Here is a 26,128-nt window from a genome sequence, read left to right as displayed (position 1 = left end):
AAGGCAACAGCCCATATTTTAGCAGCTTTTTGCCTTTTTCTTACAAGTCCAGTGACATTCAGTGGGTTTTTTCCCATAATGGGTCATCCCCAGGAACTGTGGAAAAGAGTCACCCCTTGTTCTGGAAGGTAGTTTTCAGTGTTTGAAAAAATGAGGGAAAAAAATATTTTTGTGTGTATTTGGCTGTCACGCTGAAAAGCGCCAAGTTAAGTTGAAATTCCCTAGGAAGGACATTGATGAACTGTTACACTTTGGGAAATCTAGGATTCAAGTTTCTTTCTATTGTGTGAACAGTGATGATTGAGACAGTGGGGAGAGATATTGGGAAAACAGTATTCATAAGTCAATAATCAGCTGTCAGAAAAAGCCATGGGGGTGGGGGTGTTTGCTAGAATAAGAACCAGTCTGTTGGTTGAGTGCCTGTTCTAAAGGTCTCAAAGCAGTGTAGGCTCTTGGCTTCAAACTTAATTTTTGGTTTATATATGGACTGATTGTTTCTTGGTTTGTGTTGATTGTCTCCCAAACACCTAGCACTGCTAGAGAGCATCTCAGATTTGAAGACCAAAGCGTCTTCACTGTGATTTCACATCTGTTTGGCCATAAGCTACTTGAAAAGGTCAAAATAGAACTTAAGAATAGAGAGATAACCATCGCTGTGTTTATTAGAAGCTACTTGGGCCAGTGTTTTAAGTGTGGTACTACAATAGAGGAATGGAAGAGCTAATTAGAACAAAGAATAATTTCAAATGAGAAAAAATTGGATATTGTATTTATAAAATTGAGGGGGAATATGGCTTACATCAAGCTAATGGCCACTTAAAATGAGTCAGATGCCAGCCACTGCGGTAGTCTTTCTGCAGAAAATTCCTTGATACCTTTATAAGCATTTAGAAAGAAAGTAGAAATGAGAGTCAATTGCATGCCACAGCAAATTCAGCCACTAGAAAAGATGGACAAGAGTACTTGCATGACAGTGACATTTCCCATCCCTTGGTGACTATAGCCTCCCATCCATCTAACTGCAGCCCAAAATCGTTGCAGATTTGCAAAGGGACAGGTCCATAAGCAAATGCCATATTTCAGTCCAGAAGGCAGGTAAGTTAGTTTTCTCTAGGGTCTTGAGATCTGGAAGCCTTTTACTGTGAAAGCGGCATCAGGCTTGGGTAGTGTGATGAAAGAGTAGGGTATGTGCTGAAAGAGGCCATCTATCTTTCCCTCTCTCCATCAGGAACCACATGTTTCTGTCCTTTCCCCCATAGTCGTGCAAGCATGAGTCCAGTTGGCTCACGGATCCCATCAAAATCTATAGTTTTGGTGCATTACGTTTCCTCTGGTGCGATAAACCAGTCCCTTCCACCCTGCAGCCTGTGTGAGCACTGCATCAGTGTAAAGGAAGAGGTGGGAGTTCATGCCCAGGAGCAAGGGGGCAGATCAGCCCTTCCAGCAGCAGCCTGCAGCTAGAGCAGATTAGGCATAAGGTGGAACAGTGCCCTGCTATTGCTTATTTGGATCAGAGAGCAGATTGGTGGTGAATAGTTTTGAAATAGGTAACAGGTAGTCTAGAGTACATTTTCTCTGAATATATTTTAAACAAAAATAAAAATAAAAATTGCTGCCTTGCCAAGGTTAGGATTGGCTGCATGGACTGGAGGTTGAAATAGCGGTAATTGTGAGATGTCATTTATGGCGCTTATTTTAGATGTCTAAGATGAAATACCTGAATTAGGAGTACAGTGTAGTGCAGCTTTGCAGTCTGAACTTGGAGACGGGGCAAGTGCAGTGTAGAGGAGTGTTCAAAGAAACACAAAACACCACCACCAGAAACATGATTAAGCTCACGAGCTCCTTATTTTCAGGAGTTAGCATCTATCAAATCAGGTGGGTTTTTACTGGGAGGGCAACAGATACTTCTGTGACTCCAAGAGCAACTAACTCCCTGTTCAAAAACACAGAAATTATTGCAACAGAACATTTGCAGGGGAGTACATTTGCATTAGCTAGGCTTACCTGAACCCATTTTTTATCATTTACACTGAAATGAAGTTCCACAGTGCTCAATGATTGTGTGCATGAACCTCTGCTACTCCACAACACCTGAGGAATAAATATGGAGAGTTTCATCTTAAATATGGCAAGCTAAAAGCAACTGAAAAATAAAATGTACTGTATAAAACATTGGGCAGCCTTGCCAAAGCAATCTTGGCCCTCACAGTCTTTAATAGTAGCTATTTTATCAGTTATTTCCAAAAGCAAAAGCATTTAACACTTGTGTTGCTATTGAAATTCAGGTGTTTGTGAGGCTGAAACTTGTAATAATAAAAAGGAAAAAAAAATTGAGGAAAAAAAAATTGAGGAAAAAAATGCCAATGCCAAGCATCAGCTATTGCAAGGTTTCTCAGTTCAGATCCGAAGGCTCATCTATGAGGTGCATTTAACTTCAAAAAGTCAAGCGTTTGCTGCTGCTGAGGAACTCAACAGAGCTGCTTAGCTGGGAAGGAAAATATCCAGCATATTAAAAAAATATGTATTTTGTTAGAAAGAGAGCTTATGTAAAACACTTTCTTTTTATTTGAAGCTTTCCTGTGTACTTGGTGTTTAATGTGTTCTTTTCATTTCTCCTGCCCTAAGGTCACGCTGTCTCTCTGTATGTCAGGTCTTACCAAACGTAAGGTTGTGTAAATATATAATTCAAATTGGTTGACGTACGTGGCATAACAGTAGTTACTCCAAAGCCAGTTTATTCCTGGTTTGTGCTGCTGAAGCTTTATTATATAAATTATTTTTAAAGTTTCTATATGAGTTTTATGCTGTTAAGAGTTATATAAACCAGTTGTGGTTGGATACGAGGACGGGCTGTCGCTGGTTAGGCTGAGAGCCTGGGAAGGTGGTCCTCACATTACCTTCTTCTGGGATTAACTTAATGGGGTGTTTATTGGAAGGTTGTGTTGCATGGACAGCAAGCTTTCGGTATTGGTCACTAGTTATGTTCCTTCACCCTCCTGCATTTTTTTGCCCATTTCAGCCCTTTGGAGGTTGTTTGGGTGGCAGATCACTTTGTTTGAGCCTGTGGTACAGCGGAGAAAAGAGCATGCCTAAAACCAGCGGTGGCGATGTTTAACAGTACTTTAAAAAAAGGCAGTGCCTTGCCGTGCTACTGGTGGCTTTGCTGGCCGGTGACACTAGGCACAGAAGCAGCAGCATGCCTTTGCTTTGGTCGTGGCTACAGAACCTGCAGGGCTCCCTAACAGTAACTGTGACCAACTTTCTCTCTTTTGTGATTTTTTTCCTTTTTTTTCCTTTGTTTAAGACTGAGCTTTGTTTCTGGCTCTGCAGGAAGCTGGTAGCCTATGGCAAGGGACTGGGGAGATAAGACTTCAGTAAGATAACTAAATGAAAAGGGCAGCAGTGAAAAGATGGTGCTGGCTTTTGACTGGACTGAAACTTGATATACACATCAGCCCAAATGCAGTTTCCCCACGGCTCTCAAATATTACCCATTTGTCAAAGGCAACGCGCTTACTTCTGGATTTTTAGATGTGCAGGTGCTGGTCAGGGAGCCAACAGCAAACCCGTGAAAGAGAAGAGTGACCGGAAGAAATAAGACCACCATCACTCCAGCTTTGAAGTAATTAAATAGCAGGCTAAAATGTGTTGAGGTGAACGCAGGTGACAAATCAGAGCCTTTAGAGGGTAGGAATTAGAGTGAAATGAAATGCCTTACTGTGCCTATTAACTAGATTGTGCAGACAGTGCAGAGTCCTGTCACTGAAGCATTTTTTGTGTGAGTCTGCGGAGACGTACAGTAGTGAGAAGAAGCCATCTCTTAATAATTGGTAAGCCTCAAAAGGTACGGATGGGATGTGCTTCAAAAAGTCTTCATGCTGAACAGATGATTATGTCATGGCCTAGAAATCTCCCAGCTAACTTTTCTTTTTCCCCAGAAGATTTAAATTTTCCAGGTTTCATCCAGGTCAGAATTTCCAAGTGATGTTTTTGTTGTACTTTCACTTCTGTACAGCACCAGCCAGATTTGGAAAACCGAGGTGTATGCACAATTAAATCACAACCTCAATTAACACTTTTAAGACTCCTCTGCAAGTGGAAAGAATAGGATTATGTCACTGTATACTAAAATTGAAGGATAACTTCAACCTCCAACTTGAGATAATATCCAGAAGCTGACTTTTTTCCTTTCTCATCTCAAGAAGCAAAACTTTGCACCTTCTAATCCTTTGCTAATTACTTGTGTGTGCTGCTGTCCGAGCCTTTCCAGACCAGATCTGCTTTGGCCACTTGTGCAACTCCCACAGGTCAGACCAGTCATAAATAGATACCTGAGATTGCTTGCATTGACCTGTTGTATTAAGGCAAAAAAGAAGGGGAAAAAAGCCACACCAGAAATTCAAGTTACTTTTTCAGACTTCCAGTCAAGGAGAAATAGAAGTTTTAATGTATGTAAAATATTATTGCAGTTGCAGTTTTGAGAAGTAGGCAGAACTGCACTTTCGTTTTGTATAGGTGCACCTAGCTGTGGTTTCAGCTCCACCATCACCAGTGGGAGAGTTTTGGTATAGGTCAGTGCCTGCTTTGGCTGGCATCCCTTTGGGGAAGACAAGGGTTTACTGGTGTGCCCCTGCTGTGAACACACTGCAAGGGAGCCGCATACGTGGTCTCTGGGAAATGCCCAACCCTCTGCCTGTGTGTGGGGTGACTATGTGCAGCACGGGTTTATTGCACACAGCCTTTCCTTGCTCTTCAAATCATCAGGTATTTGTGAGCCTAGAAAGGTTGAGCCCTGCTGCCTTTGATAGGGCTGGCTAGTAATCTCCACTGCGATCTATAAAAGAGGACAGGTTTCCCAACTGGAGAGGTATGGACCATGATCTGCAACATGCCAATGGGCTGTGGTGGCCAGAAGAGCTGCCCGTGTTCTAGCTAAGGATTGGGCCCCTTTTAGACACACAGAGAAATCATTCAGCTTATCAGGTCACTTCTGGAAGTAATAGCCATTCCCTCCTGTAAAGTAAGCCTTACGTTCAATTATAATTTGGTTGGATCTTTTCTTGTTCACTTTCATATTTAAAAAGAAATCCACTGGCACCTGCATTTTGCGGACAGATGCAGGTTTTTCTCCATGGAGCCAGACTGTAAAATATTGCTGAGTTTACATGTTAAAGAGCCATGTTAAGAAAAAAGAGTCAAAAAGAGAATATCCCATAGCTTCAAATGTGAGTGGGGTATGAGCTGTGCAGAGACAACTTGCTTTATACTTTTAAGAGTTGCTTGGCTTGTTGCTCTAGGGCAAGTTGATTAAAGCCAACGGAGAATTTAAAATTGGGGAAGGGGAGGATTTCTTAATTATGTTGTGGAATTTCTCTCAATTCATGTCCTTCCAAAACTCAGTCTTTGTGAAGCCCCTTGCCTGTGGCACACCACACAGATCAGCCCCAGGACCTGTACGGCACCATGTAGCTGGCACACAGGTTTGCTGGTGCCTCCATGAAACATACTTGGAGGCTAGAAAGGTCAGCTGCGGAAGGTCCCCTTCGAAATGCAAGGTATCTGTTTTGTATGACTGATGACAGTTCTGTTGTAAATAAGTCACCAAGATTTTGAATCTGCTTCATGTGAACGTAGCATGGTTTCACATTTACAAGGGGCCTTGGAGTGTTTGGAGGGGAGGCGTGAAGAACTAGACTAGATCTAGGGATGTGCAGAATGTGCAAATGGAATGCTGAAAAAGAAATGAGAGAAGAGAGTGTCCAGAAAGTGACTCTTCTGATAAACTTCTGGGGCTCGTGAAATTAATATATGTCCAAATCCGATGTTTTAGCTGGTGTTTGTTGCATTTTGGTAGAGCAAGCAGCTCGTTGGAATCCAATGTATGTGTTAAAATGTGGAATAAGAGAGAGGAGGACATGAGATGTCACAGTGTAAATTTTGCTGTAAGCTTCAGAAATGATATTTCAGTAGTGCAAGGAGAACACCCTTCAAAAATGACCAACATCAAATGTGATACTGTTTTAAGAGGCAACTGCATGTGACATCCTCAGGAAGGGAGGTTTGGTTTGTATTTTTAACAGTCGAGATGTGGCAGACCATCTCAGTGCCCTAGTGGGATGTACAGGAATCAACCCAGTCTACAGGACAAAGCAAAAAATAGTATTGACAGCCCAAGAGTAATAAAGTAATAAAAAAGAGAAGCTGGTTTTAGTATTCCTCAGATTAGAGACAGATAACTTGGGCTAACAGACAAAGCTTCTTGTATTAGAGAAAAGTGTATAATGCACCCAAGCTCCAGCTCACCAAGCAAGAACAGGACTATGTGTTTCTGAGGAGGGGGTGGGATGCAGCGCCTGGCTCCTCTGTGGGGAAACTGGTTGAGTCTCAAGTTAATCATGAGAATAATTTTTCAAGCAGTATTTAATGGACAGCTTATGAGTGTGTATGTGGGCAGAGTAGCTTGTAAATTTGAATGTGCCTATTTTCTTTGACAGCAATCGATAACTGTGCTGTTTATTAATGTACTTGGAGAGGTCTCAGACTTTTTATGATGAGTCTGAGCTCTCTCAGATCAGTCAAAGAGAAATGACAAAACAGAGCAGGACTTTTGTGTTTACAATCAATATGGTGCTTTTGTTTTCATGCAAATAGAGGAATTGTAATACGCTTTTGCTTGGGGCCCATTTATACCACTCAGTGCAAGGCAGCAGAGTTAGTGAGGGGGATTGGATTGCAAAGTAGGTGCTGAAATCTGCTTGGACTGGAGCAGGAGCAGGCACTAGTTCGGTTCGCAGGATGGTCTTGGTGCACACAAATGAGATTCCCTTTGGAGAACCCAACTGGAAGCTCCACGTGTGCCCGATGTGCTCTAGACCCTACTTTGACTGTAAGCGTCCAACCCATGGTGCTCTGAACCTCTTGTACAGTTGGGAATATTTGATTCAAAGGATGAGGTTCAATCAGTTAAAGGTAATACTCTGGATAGGGTCCTTGGCACCAGCTGCTCCAACCTATACATCTGTTCCTATTACACCTCTTTATTTGGCAGTGTAGGCGGAGCCTGAGTTTTCCACAGAAAGCAGTAGATTGAGTTATGCCGCCTGGCCCAAACCCAGCAATCAGCTCTCATTTGAAGTGCTTGCTTCCAGGTTTCCTCAGGATTTGCAGTATAATTTGGGGGCCTTTTGCTAACATCCAGTTCTCACTGTCCTCGGAGTATTTGATTCTGGCTTTTTAATGGAATCTTGAGAAGCACAGTTTCGTCTGAGGTCTGTATGTTTACCAAACATATATTTATCAAGCAGAGCAAAATAATATATAAAATATGAAATACCATGTTATACATGTATATGATGCCCCTTTGCTACTAGTTCAACATTCAGGAAAACTAGTTTCACTGCTCTAAAAAAAGAAAAATATTTTCTGGACTATGCAGTTTTTATCCAAGGGTACATTGGGTAGCCGTTTGCAAAGGATATAAATAAAACTTGGCTCATGGGACAGCGGGGGGATGTGCATCTCCGACCTCAGTTAAAAATCTGAGCTTCCTTTAAGCCAGACCTACATCAGCAGTGAAGGTGGGATGAGGAAGTAAATCAGCTTGACACAGGGATCAAGGTGGGTATGTGTCATGACTGTAAGTTCTCAAAATAGAAAGGGAGTTTCAGAGAAGAGCGATAAGAAGGATTTAAAATCTTCCATGAGTATCTTCAAGAGGAGATGCTTAAGGGGGTTAATGAAATTATGATAATTGGGGGCATGGAGGGGTTTGCAGGCATTTGGAGGTGATAAGCTACTTGGAAAAATGGGTTCTTGTAGTTCAAGAAAGGGCTCCTAGGAGTGGAGGATGAAATTGAGAAGTGGTGATTGGACTGGTTACCTTAAGCTGTGCAGTCATCTCCCAGGGAAAGCAATGAATCCCACTGCTAGTAAACACATGATGGGGAGCAAGGCAAGGGACTGAATGATCGAAGTGGCCTTTACTTTCTAGATCTGCGGAATGTCTGATAAGGAGTCTTGCAGTGTTCAGCAGCTCTAGCAGATTTTTAAGATATTTCTTCCTGTTTCACATTGAGTCCTCCATCACTCCAGAAGACTACAGAAATCAGCTGAAATCAAAATCTAATTCCAGTGCTCTTTCCTCCCGTGTCCCCTGTTCCCCTCTTGCATCCGCTAGATGTCCATTTCTGTAAGTTTTCCCTTCAGAACAAACCTATCATTTTTCACCACAGGATATTTACAGCTTCAATCAGTGCCAAATTCAATTGGCTTCTGATCTCATCGCTGGAAGTTATAGATGCAGATATTATTTGCACTGCGGTTAATTATGGAGCAATCAAACTTTGGCTTTTCCACTGTAATTTCCTCTGCCAGCTAATTTAATTAATCACCCCCAGCTCAGCTCTTCCAGCTGCGACCGGCAGGGTCATTAATTAGACATGTGGTGGTAGCTCATAGACCAGTTCCTGTTAAGGGGCTGCTGCCCACTTGATCTCTAAGGGAGCAGTAGCTTTTTTTGAAGCATCCAGGCAGTATTCAAGGTAGCTGCCAGGTTATCGTATTCCCAAAAGACAGACTGCAAGCAAACAGCAGGATTGCTGGGAGTGCCAGCAGTCAGCTGACTGGGCACCGCTTGGTGAGGCGGGACTGGGATCTGTTCCCCACTGAGATGCAATTTAGGGTCTGACCCTGCAGTTCTCAGTTGGTCCATCCTTTCTGGTCTGATTCAGGAGCTAAAAAATAAATGCTCAGAAACTTGATAGACCTCCTTCTGACTGTTTGTAGGAGCTGCCTCGCTTTTGTCAGATGGAAACTACAAAATTTCCTAACACAGAGGAGAAATTAAAACATGCATTTTAATTGCCAGATTGCATCAGTAGTAGAAACTTTTTTTGTTCCACTATAAAAGCCATACAAAATAACCAGCTAGGTCTGTCAACATTGTTTGGACCTCAGAATAATCCATAATTGTTATTTTTTTGAGGGTGGAAGAACCTTTTACAGTAGACAAAATGAGTTGATTAATTACAGCTTAAGAATCTCATCCTGAACATTATAGCAAAGGGCAAGTGATCTGGGACATGTGATGGCCCAGCCTAATAGCCCTGGAAAGTCCAAGCATTTTGCAGGGAAGGCAACAGATCCTTAGTCTTTGTTCTTGCATGGTCTGTTTTGATAGCTGTCTATAACAGATCCTGCTGTTGGGTTCTACTCTGTATCTGCAATATCAAAGCATCCTTCAAAACCACTGTGTTCTCAGCCTGCAAATACAGTTGTAAGCATCCTTCATTTTATTACCAGGACCTTCTTTATCCTCCTTGGAGTGCCAGAAAAGCCACTGGTGTTCCCATTACACCACATACTAGTTCTTGAAGTAGGTAAGCTAGAAAAGCTGAAAATCACCAGTATAGTGGTAGCTCTTGGGCAGCTTTTTCAACAACATACGACAGCTAGCTGGTTTTACTGCACTTTGGTTTCAAAACTGTGGCAAAGCTGTCATTTCTAATCAGTGCATCTGTCTGCCAGCAGTAGATTGCTGATGGATTAGTTGGAGTCTCCCCCACTTCTTTTCGGAATAGACAAACTCCACTCAAGACAACTGTTTTAATCATCTTGGGTCACAAAGCCTCCTTTCAGACTCTTCTGTCCAAAACATCCATCAACCCCACCCAGTAATAGTAAACTGAAAAAAAAAAAATCGGTTCTCTTCACTGCATAACTGTAACTGTGCCTTTTTAATAGCAAAACAGCACTGTGGACTCAGGTAAGCTCCCTTTTCTAAAGGAGGAGAAGGTGCTTTTAATGCAACCCTCCTTCAAATGCATCATACTCTTCACTGGTGGCTTTTTTTCTGCTGTGTATCTCTCAGAAGATTCCCTTAGTCTGAACTGTTTTGGGAAGATGCTTTCAATACAAAGTCCCTTCCTTGCTCACAGTCAGGGAGAGCTTTAGGGATTTTCACAAAGATGTGGTTCAGCAACTGTTTCAGAGTGGAGGGGTCACATCTGCTTCTACCATCACAAGAAGATTGTTGACATGTTATTGCCATGGAAGCCCTGAATAAGAGAGATTTGTAATTGATAAGAAGGCAGCCTGTCTCTTCAGAGAAGCTCTACACCTTGCCTTGGAGCAAAAGTTAGTACTTCTACTAGACATCAGTGTGTACAGACTTCACCAGGTAGCAGCCAGATTACCATGCTAGGAACACGCCTTTTGGAAAACCTTTCTCAGCTTGAAGTCAGTAGTCTCATAGCTGGGAACGTTGCTGCTGGAAGGAGTGGGGCCCATGGGGATCTTATATCTTTACCTTAAAAAGCTACTGCTAAATAATTTACCACCCAAAATAGAACAACTGCCAGCATTAACTAGAAGACAATCTGCTAGGAAGACCTGAATCTGGAATGATCCTCAGTTCCTCGCTGAAGAAAGGCAACATCTGAAATTCCTAAAATAACCATCAGTGTTCTATAGGCAAGCTGGAAAATTAGTTTGTTTTTGCTCTGCAAAAATTAGAATTGCACTTGGTCTTGATCAGCAGATTGCAATCACCCTGCGCTACTTCACCTACTCATCTCACTTGGTTTTGTTTTATTTGAGCAATAAATATCTTAAATCTTCCCAGAGCTATTGCATGTCTTCTGTGGAGACTCATCATAGTCCTGCCAGGCATTCATCAAGGCTTCCAATGAACCACCGCATTAAGTATTCCTCTGCTCCTTATCAATCAAAACAGTTTACTTATAACTTTACTTTTTCCTCCTGAAGTAATCAAAATTTGATATTCCACAGATTGCAGAAAATTGTCACTGCTGTATTCTAGGCTAATCCATCATATGAAACAGGCATAATTTGGGCATCAGAAGAGCATTAAATGTTTAAATAAGCAAGAGCCAGTCAATGAGAGAGTCCATTAACCGCTCCAGATGACAGGGCAGAAAAATGTTTGGATCGCAGGTATGTTGGGAATTGCAGCACAGACCTTAACAGAGCAATGGGGCATCTACATTCTGCAACAGGCAAAAGGTTTTCAGTGTTCATGATGTTGCTGAATTGTTAAAAAGAAATATATAAGCTAACAGAATTACATGAGTTGGTTTGGGGTTTTTTGGGGGGTTTTTTTGTTTGTTTGGTTGGTTGGGTTTTTTGTTTGTTTGTTTTGGGGTTTGGTGTTTTTTTTTTTTTAGCTTAAGCTGCAGTATGAAGCTCATTCAGTAGAAGATAGTCCAGGAGATAGTTAAAGACTTCATCACTTTCTTGTAGCCTTGTTTTCTTCTGTACAAGCTACTAATAGCTTTCAGGAATAGCTTGTCTATTAATGATGGGTTGGGGGGGAGCCATTTTTATCCTGTAGTCTTCAGCAAAACATACTCATTTGCCATCTTCAATTCTTGAGATAACTGCTCTGACAGTAAATGCAATGGGCAAGCCCCATGTGATGAGACTGGCTGGCATAAATGTGCATGTAAGATGTTTCACTGGTTCTTGAGAAATGCTGAGGGACTTGAGCCTACCTTGAACTATGAAATGGGATGAGACTTCTCACAGACACTTCCCAGCTGGAGGGTGGCTACTGCATTTCTCTGTGAAATGCCAATTCCAGTGGCTTCGGGAGAAATTCTCCATGGAGAGGCCGTGGATGTGGGATTTCTTGTGCCTTTATTCTGTGGCAAGGACCAAAAGCATCCTTGGTGGAGGAATGATGGTCTTTTGGTGAGCATTATGATCCTCTTGTGGTTTGGCAAAGCATCAGCAAAGTAGATGTTGAGTTGTACTGGATGAAGGATGTGGTTTGTGTGTACTCACAGCCTTCAATTCTTCTGTCCTCTCCTATTTGAGTCAAGGTGCATTTTAAACCAATTTCCCCTTCTAGTAGTAATTACATGTATACCATTTCCCTTCGCTTGGCATTGTAAACCAAGCTGATTCTTTTCAAGGGGAATAAATACTACGTGCAACCAATGCAGTTCTGCCACGCCAGAATATTTTGCACCGATCCAGGGGTGCGTCTTCTCTTCAAAATAAAAGAAGACTTATTGTAATTAGACTGTAAGCCTTCTTTTAAAAGGGTGACTAGCAAGGGGAGATTATCAAGACTTGAGACAGTAATTATCAGCCACTGAAGATAGCAAATCAAGCTGTCCATACCAATATCCCGGAGGAAGGTGCCCCAGGAGCCGCAGAGAGGGGTTAGATTAGAGCCGCCTGGGCGTAAGCCCTCTGAGCTGCGGAAGGTGCTGATTGTAGTTGTCAGTTTTCTGCTGTTATAAGCTCTTCTGCTATAAATACAGCCCAGCCACCCTCGTCTTAAAAGGATCCTTAAACCTTCCTTTTCCACCCTTCCACTGCTTCAAAAACACAGCGGCTGACAGTCCAAATGTTTGAAATAATTGGATTCTGCATTCTAATTCATCTGTAAAGTATTCGTTGATTAAATTAGCCTAATAGATATTCTTTCTTACATGACTGCATAATTTCATCCTGATTGGATCACTATGGCACTAACGAGTCTCCCCATTTACTATTGACTTGAGAATCACAGAAGGCTAGAGATAACTATCATCTTGTTTCCCGGTTTTTTCTTTCCCAGGCTAAAAGTTAAACTGATTTATACTAAAAGGGCATACAGCCGATGCTCAGGTACAGTTGTATTTTAGTCTTTGAGACCAGTGCTAGAATGAAAAAAATATTGGTTTATATAATCTTGAGCCCTCTTTTATTTACTCAGTGGGTTGTTCTGAAGCAGAAAGATTAACTGACCATTTAAATTCCTTTGGGGGAAAATGGAAATATTTTTAAATAAAATACATTTTATTATCTCATCAAAACAGATAGGCACATTGCAAATGAACCTCATAAGGACTGCGCACATTCAGGGAAATGAAAATATTCCTTTAATGTTTCAGCGAAAGTGGTTTTAGCCTCTATTAGTAAGATTTTTCTTTGAGCTGCAATTTGAGTGTAACCAAGAGAAAGGAAGAGGAAAACAAAATTATATGTAGTTTTCACACTAAATGAGAGCAGATCTGTCTTTCCGAAGTAAAAAGGAGCTACCTCAGAGCCCTGCTCATCTGCCCTAAGGATGACAGGCTCATGCCCCTCTAGCCCTCTGCATGCAACCAACCACCCAACCCAAGCAGACCTCCTTCTGCAGAGGGTTTTTGTTGGGAAGGGGTTAACAGTACGGTTGGCTTTTTCCCTTGCCCCAGTGGCTGGAAACAGCTGGCGGGTTTTGTATAGCGCCGGTGAACTGAGCAGTCGAAAGAAGTTTTTGGCAAACACTCGGCCTGCCCGGGACACGAAGAGGTGGGTCAACTCAGGAAACTGTTTTCATGAGCAAACGGGGGAAACAATGACCGCTCAGCAGGAACAGAAGGGAGACCCGCTCCCACTGAATAGCTCCCCCCAAAAAACCAGGCTCAAAAGGAAGAAGGTCCATTTGCTTCTGGGAATCCAATAAATTGTTTCAGGAAGTAAAAGTCTGTCCAGGCTAATGGAGCCGTGATTGACAGGTGGTTCTCATTACAGTGCCCATCAGGGGACAAAGTGAATTCCAATGTTATTTAAGAGGTTAAGTAGAAATAAGATGCAGGTGACAGCCCAAGGCTGGGGCATCGTGCACTGCTCTTCTTAGGGTGTTGGGTTTTTTTTGTGAAAAGCCTCCACAAAATTTAAAATGAGTGGGGGCAGGGGGTATTTGGCAAGTAAAATTTGGTCCTACAGCAACTAACAATGAGCTTACCTGGCTCCACATGAGAGGGAGCAGGGAAATGAAGGTTGCTTTGTTAGTTCTTGCTTTGGAGAGTTCTTGTTCCTTACATGCATGTAATGTGGCTGTTACATCCATCGAGGAGGTGCAATGAGGTGAGCTTCCAGCACTGGCTACTGTGTCCTGATACTTTTGGGCATCCCAGTGTAGGAGGAGGAGGACAAAGTGCCATGAAAGACTATGGTGGTTTGTTTTTCTTGTCACAAGCTCAGAAGATCCTGTGACCCTTTTCCTCAGCCCCCACAAGCACACCTCATAGTGCTGAGAGCCAAAACAACTACAGTCATAGGACGTTTGTCTGCTATTTGTGCTCGTGCTGTGGCAGCTGATGAGAGCAAATCACAAAGCGTTTAGCTCAATCAGAACAAATTTGAAGTAATTTTGAATTGAAATATGCGGAGGCCACCTAGGGTTGGGTCAGGTTTCTGGGTACACTTCTCCAAGGTCTGAGCCTAGTTTGAGAAGGAAAAGAAAAGGAAAATGCATTACTAGTGACTCGGGTTGCCTTGTGTCCCTGACCAGGAGGCATCTTTGTTCTGCCATAGGCTACAAAGCTCAAACTAAGGTCTGTTTCTAGCCTTGTTCATAAGAAAATGAAAGCAAACTTCCTTTGCAAAGCATCCAAAACACAGTGTTGCCTGCATAGACTATAAGCACCTACATGTAGTTTAAGCTGGGACCAGAGGTTTAATGTAAATCTGTACATATGCTGAAGAAGTTAAACCATATGGACTATTTATTTCTCTCTGCTTCTGTATTTTTCCTTTTTCTGAATGCCCGAATAAGCAGCATCGGGTGTCTTAGCACTTGTGGATGTCATGGGGTAGGAAGCTGAGGGATCTGCTCTGAGTCACAGTATTGATAGAATATTGCATGGTGCATGGTTAGATACAAGGATGTAATTTAACCAAGAGATTCACGGATGGCTTGTGAATGACGGTGAAACTCCCAAGTAAGACGTGTGTAATAAATCTGGTTCGATGCAGAATTAATGTGATATTCAGAATGATTATTTACCATTTGAAGTTCAGACGTGACTGTGTACAAGAAGTAAATAGCTGTGCACAAGGCATTGGGGAAGGGCACTTAGAGGGGAGAAGAAAAATACCTGCTTGCATTGTTTCACAAGTGCATTCCTGGGTAATACTAATGAGAATTGCACTTTAAATGCAGGATTGATTTGTGATGAGATCAGCTCTAAAGAGTACATTTGTGGAATGATAACCTGATTGGTGGTGCTGCCTCTTGAAGGGCTGAAGTGGTCTAATTGGCATATAACGCACTATAAATTTATTAGCAGCTTCTGCTTTCCCATTGGCAGACCTTCTCCTGCTAACCACCAGGAAATTACCAATTTTCAGGAGTTAGTCGCTCAAGTCACACGGCGTACGGGTTTTAAAAAGAAGCTTGCATCGCCACTCTTACAAATCCTGGCTTACAGCTTATACATCAGTGGCCAGCTAGAAAGCGGTCGCTTCTGTAGTGGACAACTCAAGCAGCGCATGTTTACTATTCAACTTCTATCCTCCTTGGCTTGTTCCTCCTTCCCACCTCCTTGCCGCGAACCCAAGTTGCACAAAGACCATTAGGAGGTAACTAATCAGTTTGGCAGCCCTTGGGCTGTGGCTGCCACAAACCAGAAATTACAATTTTTTGGCAGTTGACTTTCAGGGCTTTGATGTACTTACTGATACATTCAGCCCTGGGGCATATTGGGCAGAAGAGGACATACCCAAGATTTTTTTTTTCAGGAGCACAATAGAAATATTCAGGAGCTCATGTAATTATTTCAGTGACTTTGCTTTTAAGATTGAGTCACAAATTAGAAAACAATATTCACATGTTTCTTCTAATTGGTAACAGATCAGGGATATTTTATCTTTTTAAAATAATTTCCAAATGTGTCCTGAAGAGGGATTTGCAGGCAAGTAGCTGAGAGGGCATTTGCACACTGAGTGCACTTAGGCAAGAGGCTTTAATTCTTTAATTCTGGCTTTAATTCTGGCACCAGGCTTTTAAATCCCTGCACACCTCTCTCTGGAGGTGCTCTCAAAGTGGAACTTGCTGCCACTTTTGGCAGGCGTCTCCAGTGCGGATTTTCTTTGCTGTCAGGTTTTATGCAGGTTTCCCACTGTTAAGCACCAACCGTATGGCTTGTAAATCATAAGAGCCTAAAGGTTTGCAAGTGATTAATAGGCAGAGGTGCGCAATTAGAAATGCCTCAGCAGTACTTGAGCACTTGAGTGTCTTTTGAAAGCCGAGTCCATGTCTTATCTCGCCTTTTGGGGCACATTTGGGCATCCCTGATGTTGCATGTCCTGTTATTGAAAATATGCAAACAAAAAACCAACATTGAGGTTCATTTCTTGAGTAGAAAGGAAACCTCATGGGTTTCTGTGGATGTTAACTGCTCAGGATTTCTCATGCCTTTTTCCTTTTTCAGTCTTAGTTACTGAAGTTAATTCTTCACCTCCTTTGCTTTTTTTCAGAAATGTGAGCTGATCTACCAACAGCCTTTTTTAAACTAGTAATTGTTTGTGGGTTTAGAAAGGCATCAAACATCTGCAGCCCACTAAAACTGAGGTAGAGGGAAGTTCCATTGCTTGCTGAACGGAGGGAATACCTCAGGAGATCTAACTCACCAAGACAGGCATCGTTTTTATTATATAAAAACAGTCATTAAAAAATGTGACTAATGGAAAGGTCTGATGACATTAGTGATTTCTGTAGAGTCCTTGGCATCGGTGAGATGTAAGAGGTGGCCAGAGCAGCTGAAGAAGTAACCATTAGAGGTGGTGTAGTGAAACAGACAGAGGTGTGTTGGTGCAGAAGGGAAGGTGTGTTGGAGAGGAAGAGGAGGGCGTGGGATATATTGGAATTGCCAATCAGGAGGCGTTGGAAGGTGAGGGGTCCAGAGGCAAGAACTCCAAGTCACTAGGGAAGAGTTCGACAGTGGGAGGTCCCTATAACATCTGAAGGGCATGGGTCACAGAAGTGCTGCCCAAGGGGATGGTCCGGGTACTTCCCAGCGCTCTAAACCTTCAGCTGCAAACATGCCTGCTCTACACTACTGACTTGCGCAGAGCAAGCATTTGTTTTAATTTGCTTGCTGCTCCAAATGTGTTTTTCTTCACAGTCTATGCTCAAATACAATGTTTATTACTTGTATTTTCTCTTTTATGTCTTATATAAATTCAGTGTAACGTTTGAGGTTTTTTTTCCCCAAATACTCCGAAGTGTATCATCTTATTGCTTCTGCTGGAATTAAGATAATATTAAAGCCCACTGAAAGAGCTTTTGTTGTTCCTTGTAACCCAAACTATAGGAGTTATTGGTAACAAAGGATCAAAATGGTCAAGAAAATTTTTGAAGGTCTTGGTGAAGTATTGTAATTAGACTGTCCTCTTTCCAGCTCCTGATCCTCAGGTAAAGATTGCATCCACCTTCTACAGCCCACAACATATTTTTTGCATTTTGGATCATTGAAGCCACCTTTGTGTGCTAAGCAAGCTCCCATTTGAGATCTTTAATGTCTATGCTGCTAGTTTGTCAGCCCTTCAGGTAGACCTTGGAGGGGTTCCCCCTCCCCCCCCTTTATTATTTATAAGGCATTGGTGCACTCATAGTTACGCTACTTCTCCACTTTACAGCACTACGAGCGGAGGAAAAGCTCCATTTCTCTTCTCTCATCTGTTTATGATGTGATACGTTCCAAAGCAGATCACATCAGCGACTGTTATGGTATCCTTAATGCACTGTGATAGTCGCATCACGGGAGGAGCCGCTGGAAAGCACGGCGCTGATGTACGTCCCTGTTACATGCCACATTACTCAGGGTCTGTGGGAACCTCACTTGGCTACCTCGCTCCGTCTCTCACCTGGCACAGATTATTGAGATTTATGCATTGAAATATTTGTATGTCACTTTCCCCCCACGTTTGAATATTGTACAAGAGCTTCCTCTAATACGAATATGAAAGCAGAAGCCTGATTTGGAGTGAAAATAGCCAGATTTTTAGACATACATAACTTAGATAACAGACTACCTTCATTTCCACAAAATGTTTCCTAGTAGTTAATTTTTAGTTCCATTATCTGTTCAAAACTACTTCCATGTTTTGCGTGAAAATGGATTTCAAATGGAATTTTCATGTTTTCCCAAAAAAAGGTGGGGGGGGAAGTATGTAATGATTTCTTGGGCTATATTTAAAATAACATTGCATTAAGTATAGCTTTCTTATAGGAGAAAATTAGTGTTAACAAATTGCACATTAATGGAATCGTCTAACCTGAGTGACTGTATATCAAATTCTAAATTGAAATTTCCAGTCTGTGTTAGGTACTGGGACAATGCAATTTGATTTATACACTTAAGACATCAGGTTAAGTATGGTTACACATGAATAATGAAATGCATTAGATACATGTTTGCAATTACTGTTTCCAGGAAATATATATATATTACTGCAAACAAGCAAGAAGCCATTACAAGAAGCCATACACTCATTGGGTTTTGCATTTCCATGCAACAGCTGTAGAGCACCTTTTGGCTGCTTTTTTCTTTTTAAGGCGATATTTTTAGTATGCCCAAGTATTGAGGTGGACCACCCAGGAAATGGAAGCAGTCCATGTACGTATCTAGAACCACACAGTGATAACTCACTTATTAGCCTTTTTTTTTGGTAGCCAGCACAATGGTATGCTTTGGTTTAAATTTTCCATGGCTGTTTTTATGCTTGCATATCAATATCTAGGTAAAAGGAATCGGATCATGAACTCAGTAGTTTTCTGTTGGCCAGCAGAGGATGGGTGGAAGGCCTCTGCCTGCACATCTTAGCAGAAACCCATCTTCTCAACTGTTCACATTGCTTTTTTAAATTGTTTTCACCAAGCTAAGTCTTTAACATCCTTAGAGTTCACCATTGTTAGGGTTTTTTCCTCCTAAATGTTGCTGGCAGTGCTGTTTGAAAAAATTCTGGGGCTTTTGGAGTTAGTGGAAAGGTACAATTTGTGGCATTCTTCAAGCTTTTTGTTAAATTTCTAGGGACTGTTTTAATTTCAAATAGTTGCATGGAACAAAAAAAGGCTTGGATTTGTATTGAGAAAAGACTTAACCAGCTTGCTGGGCTTCCAGTTGTCACACTTAGAATCTTTATTCTCAACTTAATAAGTCTTTTCTTAGCATCTGCAGTATTCCCTACTGTTGTATGTCACATAGCTTTTGCTTAACTTTCTACAGAATAAACCTCAGATGTGATATATTTTATTGAGTATACCTTAAAAATTATTGAGTGTTCCGCAATGAAAACATAAGTTTGCAGCAATTTTATGTGATATATCAGAGACCACAATTGCAGGATATTTATCTAACAAGCCTGAAATAGTAAACCTTGATGTCTTGGCCAGGCTGGTAATTAATGTTGTGCAGTAATAAATCCTGCAGGTGTCTTAATGCTTAAGGGAGAGCTGCTGGTTACTCTGTGGCATCACTGGAAGGCTAACCTAGAAGTGCAGAAATAACAGCTATTTTGGAGCCCTATGCAGGGAGATACTGTCAGAAGAGAGGGCAAAGAAAGTGGAGAAGCTCTGCTGAATCCAAATTACAATTATACTGGTAAATGTCATGCAAGACATGATTAATTTGAGAAGCACGTTCAACTTTGCACGTATGAGCGATCTCTGTCTGTCACACACAGTAGGGCATTTTTTTTCCTTAAACACACAGCTATAAAAGGAAAACTGGAAAAAAGTAGTAGTAGAACTAATGGTGGAGAAGATCCTGACCTGTGGGCTTCAGAAAACAGCTCCTTGACAGTGCGAGGGGCTATGGGCATGCTTCTGATAGGAAACCACCTTTATTCGTGTCTTTTGGGACAGTGTTTTGTTTTGGCTGCTCAAATAGGTCTGATGATAGGAGAAATAACTTCAGTTTGGAATATTTTTATGACAGTGAATTGTCTGTCTCTGTCTCTCTTTGCTGGTGGACAAAACTTTGCAGGTTTGACAGTGGGTTGAATGCCATCCTCAGCCAGATAACTTCCCTGGCCAAGGCAGTAATTAAATAATTTCCAAGCTGGGTTACTACACTGCTGGCCTGGAGAGCCCTGGTCCAGAGTCCGAGACAAGACACAGGTTGGCTTATCTGCAGCTTTCCTATAGGGCAGCTCTTCGTCCGTCAGGGGTGTTTAACTTGTAAGAAGTAATAAGCTTAATAGGTTGACTTTATTTAATTCTTAATGGTCCCTTTCTGTCCTTACAGCTCATAAAACACCCTGTAGGTTGGCAAAACACTCATAATATTGATCAGGAGCCAGAGAGATATTTATTTCCTCTTTGCCCCAGCACAAATAAATCTTGGTCCTTTGCCTCTTTTTCCTCAGCAGGCGGGATTTACAGTGGCCTGTTTCTTAAAAGCTTTTTGTAATTAAGGAATAAATACCCATCAGTCTTTGTTTGCTGTCTGGAGCCCTCTTGTTTGCCAGGGACCTATATATCCCCGGTGGGCTTGTGCGCCTTCCCCCTTAGCAACGCAGCCAGGGTGAGAAGGCATGCATGCTAGGAAGCAGTCAACTGCTAAGCACTTACTTTGCAATAGAGTGGGGTCTTCTCCTGCAGAGAGAGGAAGCCCCTGTGTTTTCTCAGCATATTGTTCCCAGCTCCTCTTCCATGCCTCTCCTCCCAGTTCCTGCTTTGCTTGGGGCAGGAAGACACTTTGGAAATTCCTTGCTGCTAGCCCTTTCTTTTCGCCTTCTCTTCTTCTCCCCCCTTTGCTAGTTGCAATTAAAAACATCATTAAACTTTCCCAACATTTCAATCCCATCTCCCGTCACCCACCCCCACCAATGTTTCTGTTTTACCCATCCCAACGTTGCATCGTCAACTGTATCCAAAGTGATGTGGTTTATCGAATGCGTGTGGGATCGTCACAAAGGGGTTTGTTTAAATGGCAAGCCCTGCCACAACCGTCTGCCAAGCGCTGGTCATTAGGTGATGCATGCTTCTTGCATGCTGGACCACAAAGCTAATGACACATTCTGGGACTCTCTAGGAGTTTGGGGGGTATGGGGGTTAGATTTAATTCATTTTCTTGGAAGAGACGCATTAACCTTGTCAGCTGGCCAACAGGAGAGAAAATTTGGCAGTGCTCTTGCTGAGCTGGCCAGGTTACTACTGCGTTAAATGGTTGTACTTCAGTGAGCAACCATGAATGGCAACACACGGGCACGGCACATGCATGGCAACACTAGAGAGACCATTTAGAGGCCTCATCAGTTACAGAATTATTTTCTTTAGCAAGAGAGAAGAAAAGGTAAAAAATTTCAAGAGCTTTTTAGTTGTGGAGGATAAAACTTCACCTCAAAATGCCCGCACCAAGCCTGGTCAGTAGTTCTGATGGTGGGAAATCAATGCTCTGCCGTGGTAAATACCTGATGTCCATTATATTTTTAATGCAACCTTTCAAAATTTCATCAAGCCTTTTAACAAGTGGTAAGTAATTTTAGATAACAAGCAAGCGACACAACATTTTTGTCATCCTTGTTACCTCTTTGGTAAGAGCAAGGCTGCTCTTGCACTGCAGCTGTTGAATTTTGATGGCAAGTTCTCAGGCTCTCCATTCACACACTGTTGCCTACACGCTCAGTTCTGAGTTCCTGTCTGACCATGGCTTTTATTTCCATCCTGCACATCCTTTTTGTGTTTGCCTTTTATGCCCCTCCACCAAGTATATGTGAGGGACAAATGAAGTTGAAGGCAGAGGTGAATGGGAGCAAGGAGGAGTAGGATGGAGCAGCAGTACAAGGCCCCTGCTTGGATTTGTGGGGTGTAAAACCGCATATGTTTAACCGAGGTGAGAGAGACACATGATGGATTCTATAGGGCTGAGCTGTGTAGGACATGGCTCCTAAATGAGCATCTCTGGTGCAAACCCACAAGTGGAGAATACGGCATAGCTCCTGCAGCGTAGCTGTGCTCTAAGCAAATCTGCTTTTTATTTTCTCTCATGCTACCTAGTTAGCCCTCCCCCCTTACAGTGCCTGGTATTTATGTTTCGAGATAATAATGATGTGATGTGGCTGGCAGAGTAATTTAAATAATTGCACATTATCTTGAGAAGCAAGCACCTAATTAGATCAAAATAAACTGAGAACTGAAATTTTCATCTGTTTCTAATAACCCTTTACCTATGTACACTATCACTGCCGTGACAGAGATTTCTTTATTCACACCACTGTGCGTACTTAGAGATCACTAGTGATAGAGACTCCTGCAAGAGCAAAGAGCTTGGTGGTATTTTTTTGGCCAAGGCTTAGTGGCTCATTCCTCTCCTGCTACCAGAGAGTATTTTGCAGTCTTACTGCGTTGTATTTGGCCCTTGTATAACCAGTGAGGTCTAAAGTTTGTATCGGCAGCCTGGATTTGAACGCATAGCTTCAGAGGTAATAGGCTCAAAGAAAACCTGATCTTATAACTATATTTTTTCTTTAAGTTTATCTAGGAGTTTATTAATTCCTTTGTGCGCATGCATTGAAAAAATAGCAGCTAGCATGATTGCTGAAGAAGAGAGAAGTCATTTTAGTAGATATGAGGCAGAGGCGGCTCACACATTCTCCAGCATTAGGTATCATCGGGACCGTCTGAGCACATGATGATCTTGCCTTTCCAGGATATTGGGTTTAATCAGAACCTGAGAAAAGGACTCAGCTGGATTTTAGAAGTTCAGTAAGAGTCTTGGTGTAGTTTTGACAACTACAACTGAAAGTCTCTGGTGCTGAGGGGGTTGTTTAGAGTGGAAGTTACCAGGATTACAGCTAAGGGAAGAAAACGAGGGAAATATTTACTAGCCGACATACGTTTCCTTTAGTTTTTAGGGATTGGTTTGGTGTCTTTCTCCTGATTAGTTGCTCTTCCTCACATTTCCTCGTACTCTTATTCAGCTGATTTATTTAAAGGTATGTCAGCCTGGCTGAAATGAAACACTGTGCCTCCTCTTCCTGCTTATTGCTGACCGCTCTAATAATTCATTTTTTAGCTCATTAGCTAACAGGGGATGTGAACAGTGGTCCTCCAGGGGACTGCAATGAGGTTAGTGATCTACTGCTGACAACTCTGCTCTTGGACTGGCCTTCCTTGGGGGAAATGAAACCTTGACCAAGACAAGCTGTGGATCCCAGAAGTGAAATTGGGGCATCAAAGAAACAATTACAGTATTTATGTCTTGTTGTCAGGATTTCTAAGATGAATGCAAGCGGTGAAGTTGAAGCTGTCTTCCAGGAAAGACCCCAGGATTTCCTATTCAAAATGAAATGGTTTGTGCCAGAGATGTAGGGAGGATGTCATGGATGTTGGCTTTCTAAATACTCATTCAAAAACAGTTCCTCTATATTTCAGCTGTTCTTGAGGTGTGGGTGAGTGTGCTTTTCCTCCTACCTCTCTGATAAAGCTTCGTTTTCTACCAGCAAATCCCAACGACTGTTTTTCTTGTGCCCAGACTGTACAGTTGAGTAAGATGTACATCTCATTCGATAGCCGATGTCAGTGACATGCTGCCCCCAAATGTCTGAGGCTTTTAAAACACCTTTATTTTTGTTTGTAGTGTTTGCTGTTTTCCCTCCACAACCCTTAATGTCACTCCAAACGTAGAATTTGGCCTTAATGAATTTAATTTTTTGGTGGCCCATGTGGCCAAGAAAAATTAGGTGGGTTTTCTGAAAAAGGAAACTGAAGTAAGGTAGAATAACCACATGTGAAGGTTGAATTTTTAGGTGAGCATAGCCCAGTGGCACAGCCTTCATGCTGGCTGCAGGGTCCTGCTCTGGCCAGCCATGCCAGTGAGCATCTCCTGAGGGACTCAGCATCACTTTAGGTGCTGCCCGGTTCTGCAACAGACTTCTTCCAGTGAAGGGATGGATCCTGACTGGAACATACAGTCAGTGTTAATGCAGAGGATTTATGGGTTACCTGATCATACTGCAGGAGAGTGCTTTAAGGAAGGAGCATTTGCACCCTTTCCATCACTAATACAGGTGGCAGCATGTTCCCCTTCCTCAGAGTTAGATTTATTTTTAAATGGGTTGTCTATTCTTTTCCCAGCCTTTTGAGACAATAGGACAAACCTGAGCAAGATGAGGTTGTTGGTGTCTCTCCTGCCTTCTTGCAGCCTCCCAAGAGCGGCAGGATTGCCTTTGTCTGCTTCCATGTGATACACGGCAAATGTGAAATTCATGCCGATAAATTTGTAAAGCAGCAGCCTAAAGCTCTGAAAGCCTCTGCCTGAACTTGGCACTTACTGTCTCTGTTTCAGTATATACCATAACTCACCATTATGGTTTAAGGTGAATTGTGACTAGAAGTGGGACACTTGTGTAAAACAGCTTGCTCTCTAAACAGAAAGGGCCTTCTCTTCAAGCCATGGTGATCACAGCAACCGATGCTCTGACAGGAGCCAAAACTTACTATCACTCAAAAGATGGTCTGGGGGAGAGGGAGGGTTAATTTGCAGACTCTATATGTATTTTAAAAACATATGAGCTTTACTAAACGTTCTTGAAGATACGCTAGATAGTTACTGGACCTAGAAGTGTTGCAAAGTTGCAAAAATGGACACTTCATTGTAAATAATCGCATGTACGTTACTTTATCCTCTTCATTGCACTGGTTTCGGTTTGCGGTTTTTACCTTAAAAAAATACAAACACAAAAACCATGAGTCAAGGATGCAGTAGTAACAGAAATCCTTTTCTTCCTCCTCTCCATCTGGAATACCTGAAATGATACTCTCTATCAGATCCTGCCATCAAAGGTTAATTTGCAGCTCCCCAAATGTTTTTTTGTGTGTGTGTCTTTTAGCTTACAGGAGTCATTCAAAGGTTTGATTTAAATGAAGCACTCTCTGTGTTAATTTTCTGTTTGCACTTTTGCTCTGAAAAAAAAAAAAAACCTGGACCTGTTTGTAAAGTAAATTGTGGTGGGGTAGAGAAGCCCATGCTTTGGGAAGCTGTGCCTGAAAGCATCCAGGGAGGTCAAAGCAAGGTCACTCCACATGTACCAGGAAATGATGCAAAACTAATCCAGATTTGCTGTTGGAAGGATCTGTTTACATAAGTATTTAAAAACAGATTAGGGCTAACCTGACACTAGATTACTGAGAGTAGTGTAAACACGGCTGAAAGGCATAAACAGAGCTTTGCCTTTTGTACTCCGGAGGAGAAAATCTGTCACCAGTAACAAGTTGCCTGGCTTAGGTGATGTATATGGTTTTACAGGCTGGACAGATTACCTGAGGTACCTCTAAATGGGACTTTGTCTAGGGCTAGATCTCTTAGATCATGTAATTGTATGGTAATTTTGTGAATGAAGAGTTGAGGGATTTGTCTGTAGTCCTTGTTATCCTGTAACCTAATAGCATCCAGAAGGCTTTTGATAGTTCTTTGACGTATCAGGAGGAAATGGTGCTTCTAAGTATTGTTTGGTGGTTTGCATTTTGGAAAAACAAACAGAGGAACCATCCATATGCCTTTTGCATTGGAAACATTACTCAACTTGTAGAGGGAAAAAGCACCCCTGCAAGCAAGGCAGGGGCTTCCCTTTCAGGGCTTGCTCTCCCATCTGAATTGTAAGCCCAGGTGCTTGGTTGCTTCTGGTCTTGGATACAGAAATTTGGTGCGTTTTCTGTAATGTATTTTGCAGCACAACCTTAATGTGGGACCAGGCCGCCTGTTTTGTCTTTGGTCTTTATGATGGTGAGAGCTTTTGCAGTGACCTCTTGCCAGTCCTTGGGGCAGCCTCGGTTTTTTTAAGACCTGCTGGCTGTTGTGATCTTATGACTCCATAGGCAAGGCATCCCCTGAGAGAGATCTCAGGCATTGCAATAATATGATTCAGTAACGATGAGATGGGCCACACAAATATCATTGCAATGATAAGACTCGGGTGAACTGTTTCTATGAGGGCTTTCTTGCCAAAACTTTGAAGGAGGGTAATTTTCATGTTGGTTAACTGCTGTTTTCTAGCATAACGATAGCCCAAGCTGAACTTGCACCATTTCGCAGAGTTGACAAAGTTGGGTTAGAGTGACCTGTCTCCTTTGGCTTCTCTAGGGAAGAAAAAGAGCGCTGGATACGTGCAAAGTACGAGCAGAAGCTATTCCTTGCCCCACTGCAATGCCTGGAGCTTTCTCTGGGCCAGCATCTCCTGAGGGCTACAGCCGAGGAGGACTTGCGGACGGTCATCCTGCTCCTTGCCCACGGGACTCGGGAAGAGGTGAATGAGACCTGCGGAGACGGTGATGGGCGCACTGCTCTCCACTTGGCATGCAGGAAAGGAAACGTGGTGTTAGTGCAGCTCTTGATTTGGGTAAGTG

General features: G+C 42.3%; 1 protein-coding gene across 3 annotated transcripts in view; it reads left to right on the top strand.

Annotated features, from left to right (window-relative positions):
• Positions 1–26,128, top strand: part of AGAP1 (ArfGAP with GTPase domain, ankyrin repeat and PH domain 1) — a 240,221-nt gene that overhangs the window by 204,951 nt on the left and 9,142 nt on the right. For all 3 annotated transcript variants that reach the window (XM_064452169.1, XM_064452170.1, XM_064452168.1), the window contains one exon: positions 25,866–26,121. In XM_064452169.1, coding sequence (XP_064308239.1) covers positions 25,866–26,121 — 256 coding nt within the window. The remainder of the gene's footprint in view (positions 1–25,865; positions 26,122–26,128) is intronic.

The sequence above is a fragment of the Phalacrocorax carbo genome, chromosome 5 (genome assembly GCF_963921805.1).
Source record: "Phalacrocorax carbo chromosome 5, bPhaCar2.1, whole genome shotgun sequence".
NCBI classification, from domain to species: Eukaryota; Metazoa; Chordata; class Aves; order Suliformes; family Phalacrocoracidae; genus Phalacrocorax; species Phalacrocorax carbo.
This window is presented reverse-complemented; position numbering and strand designations above follow the sequence as displayed.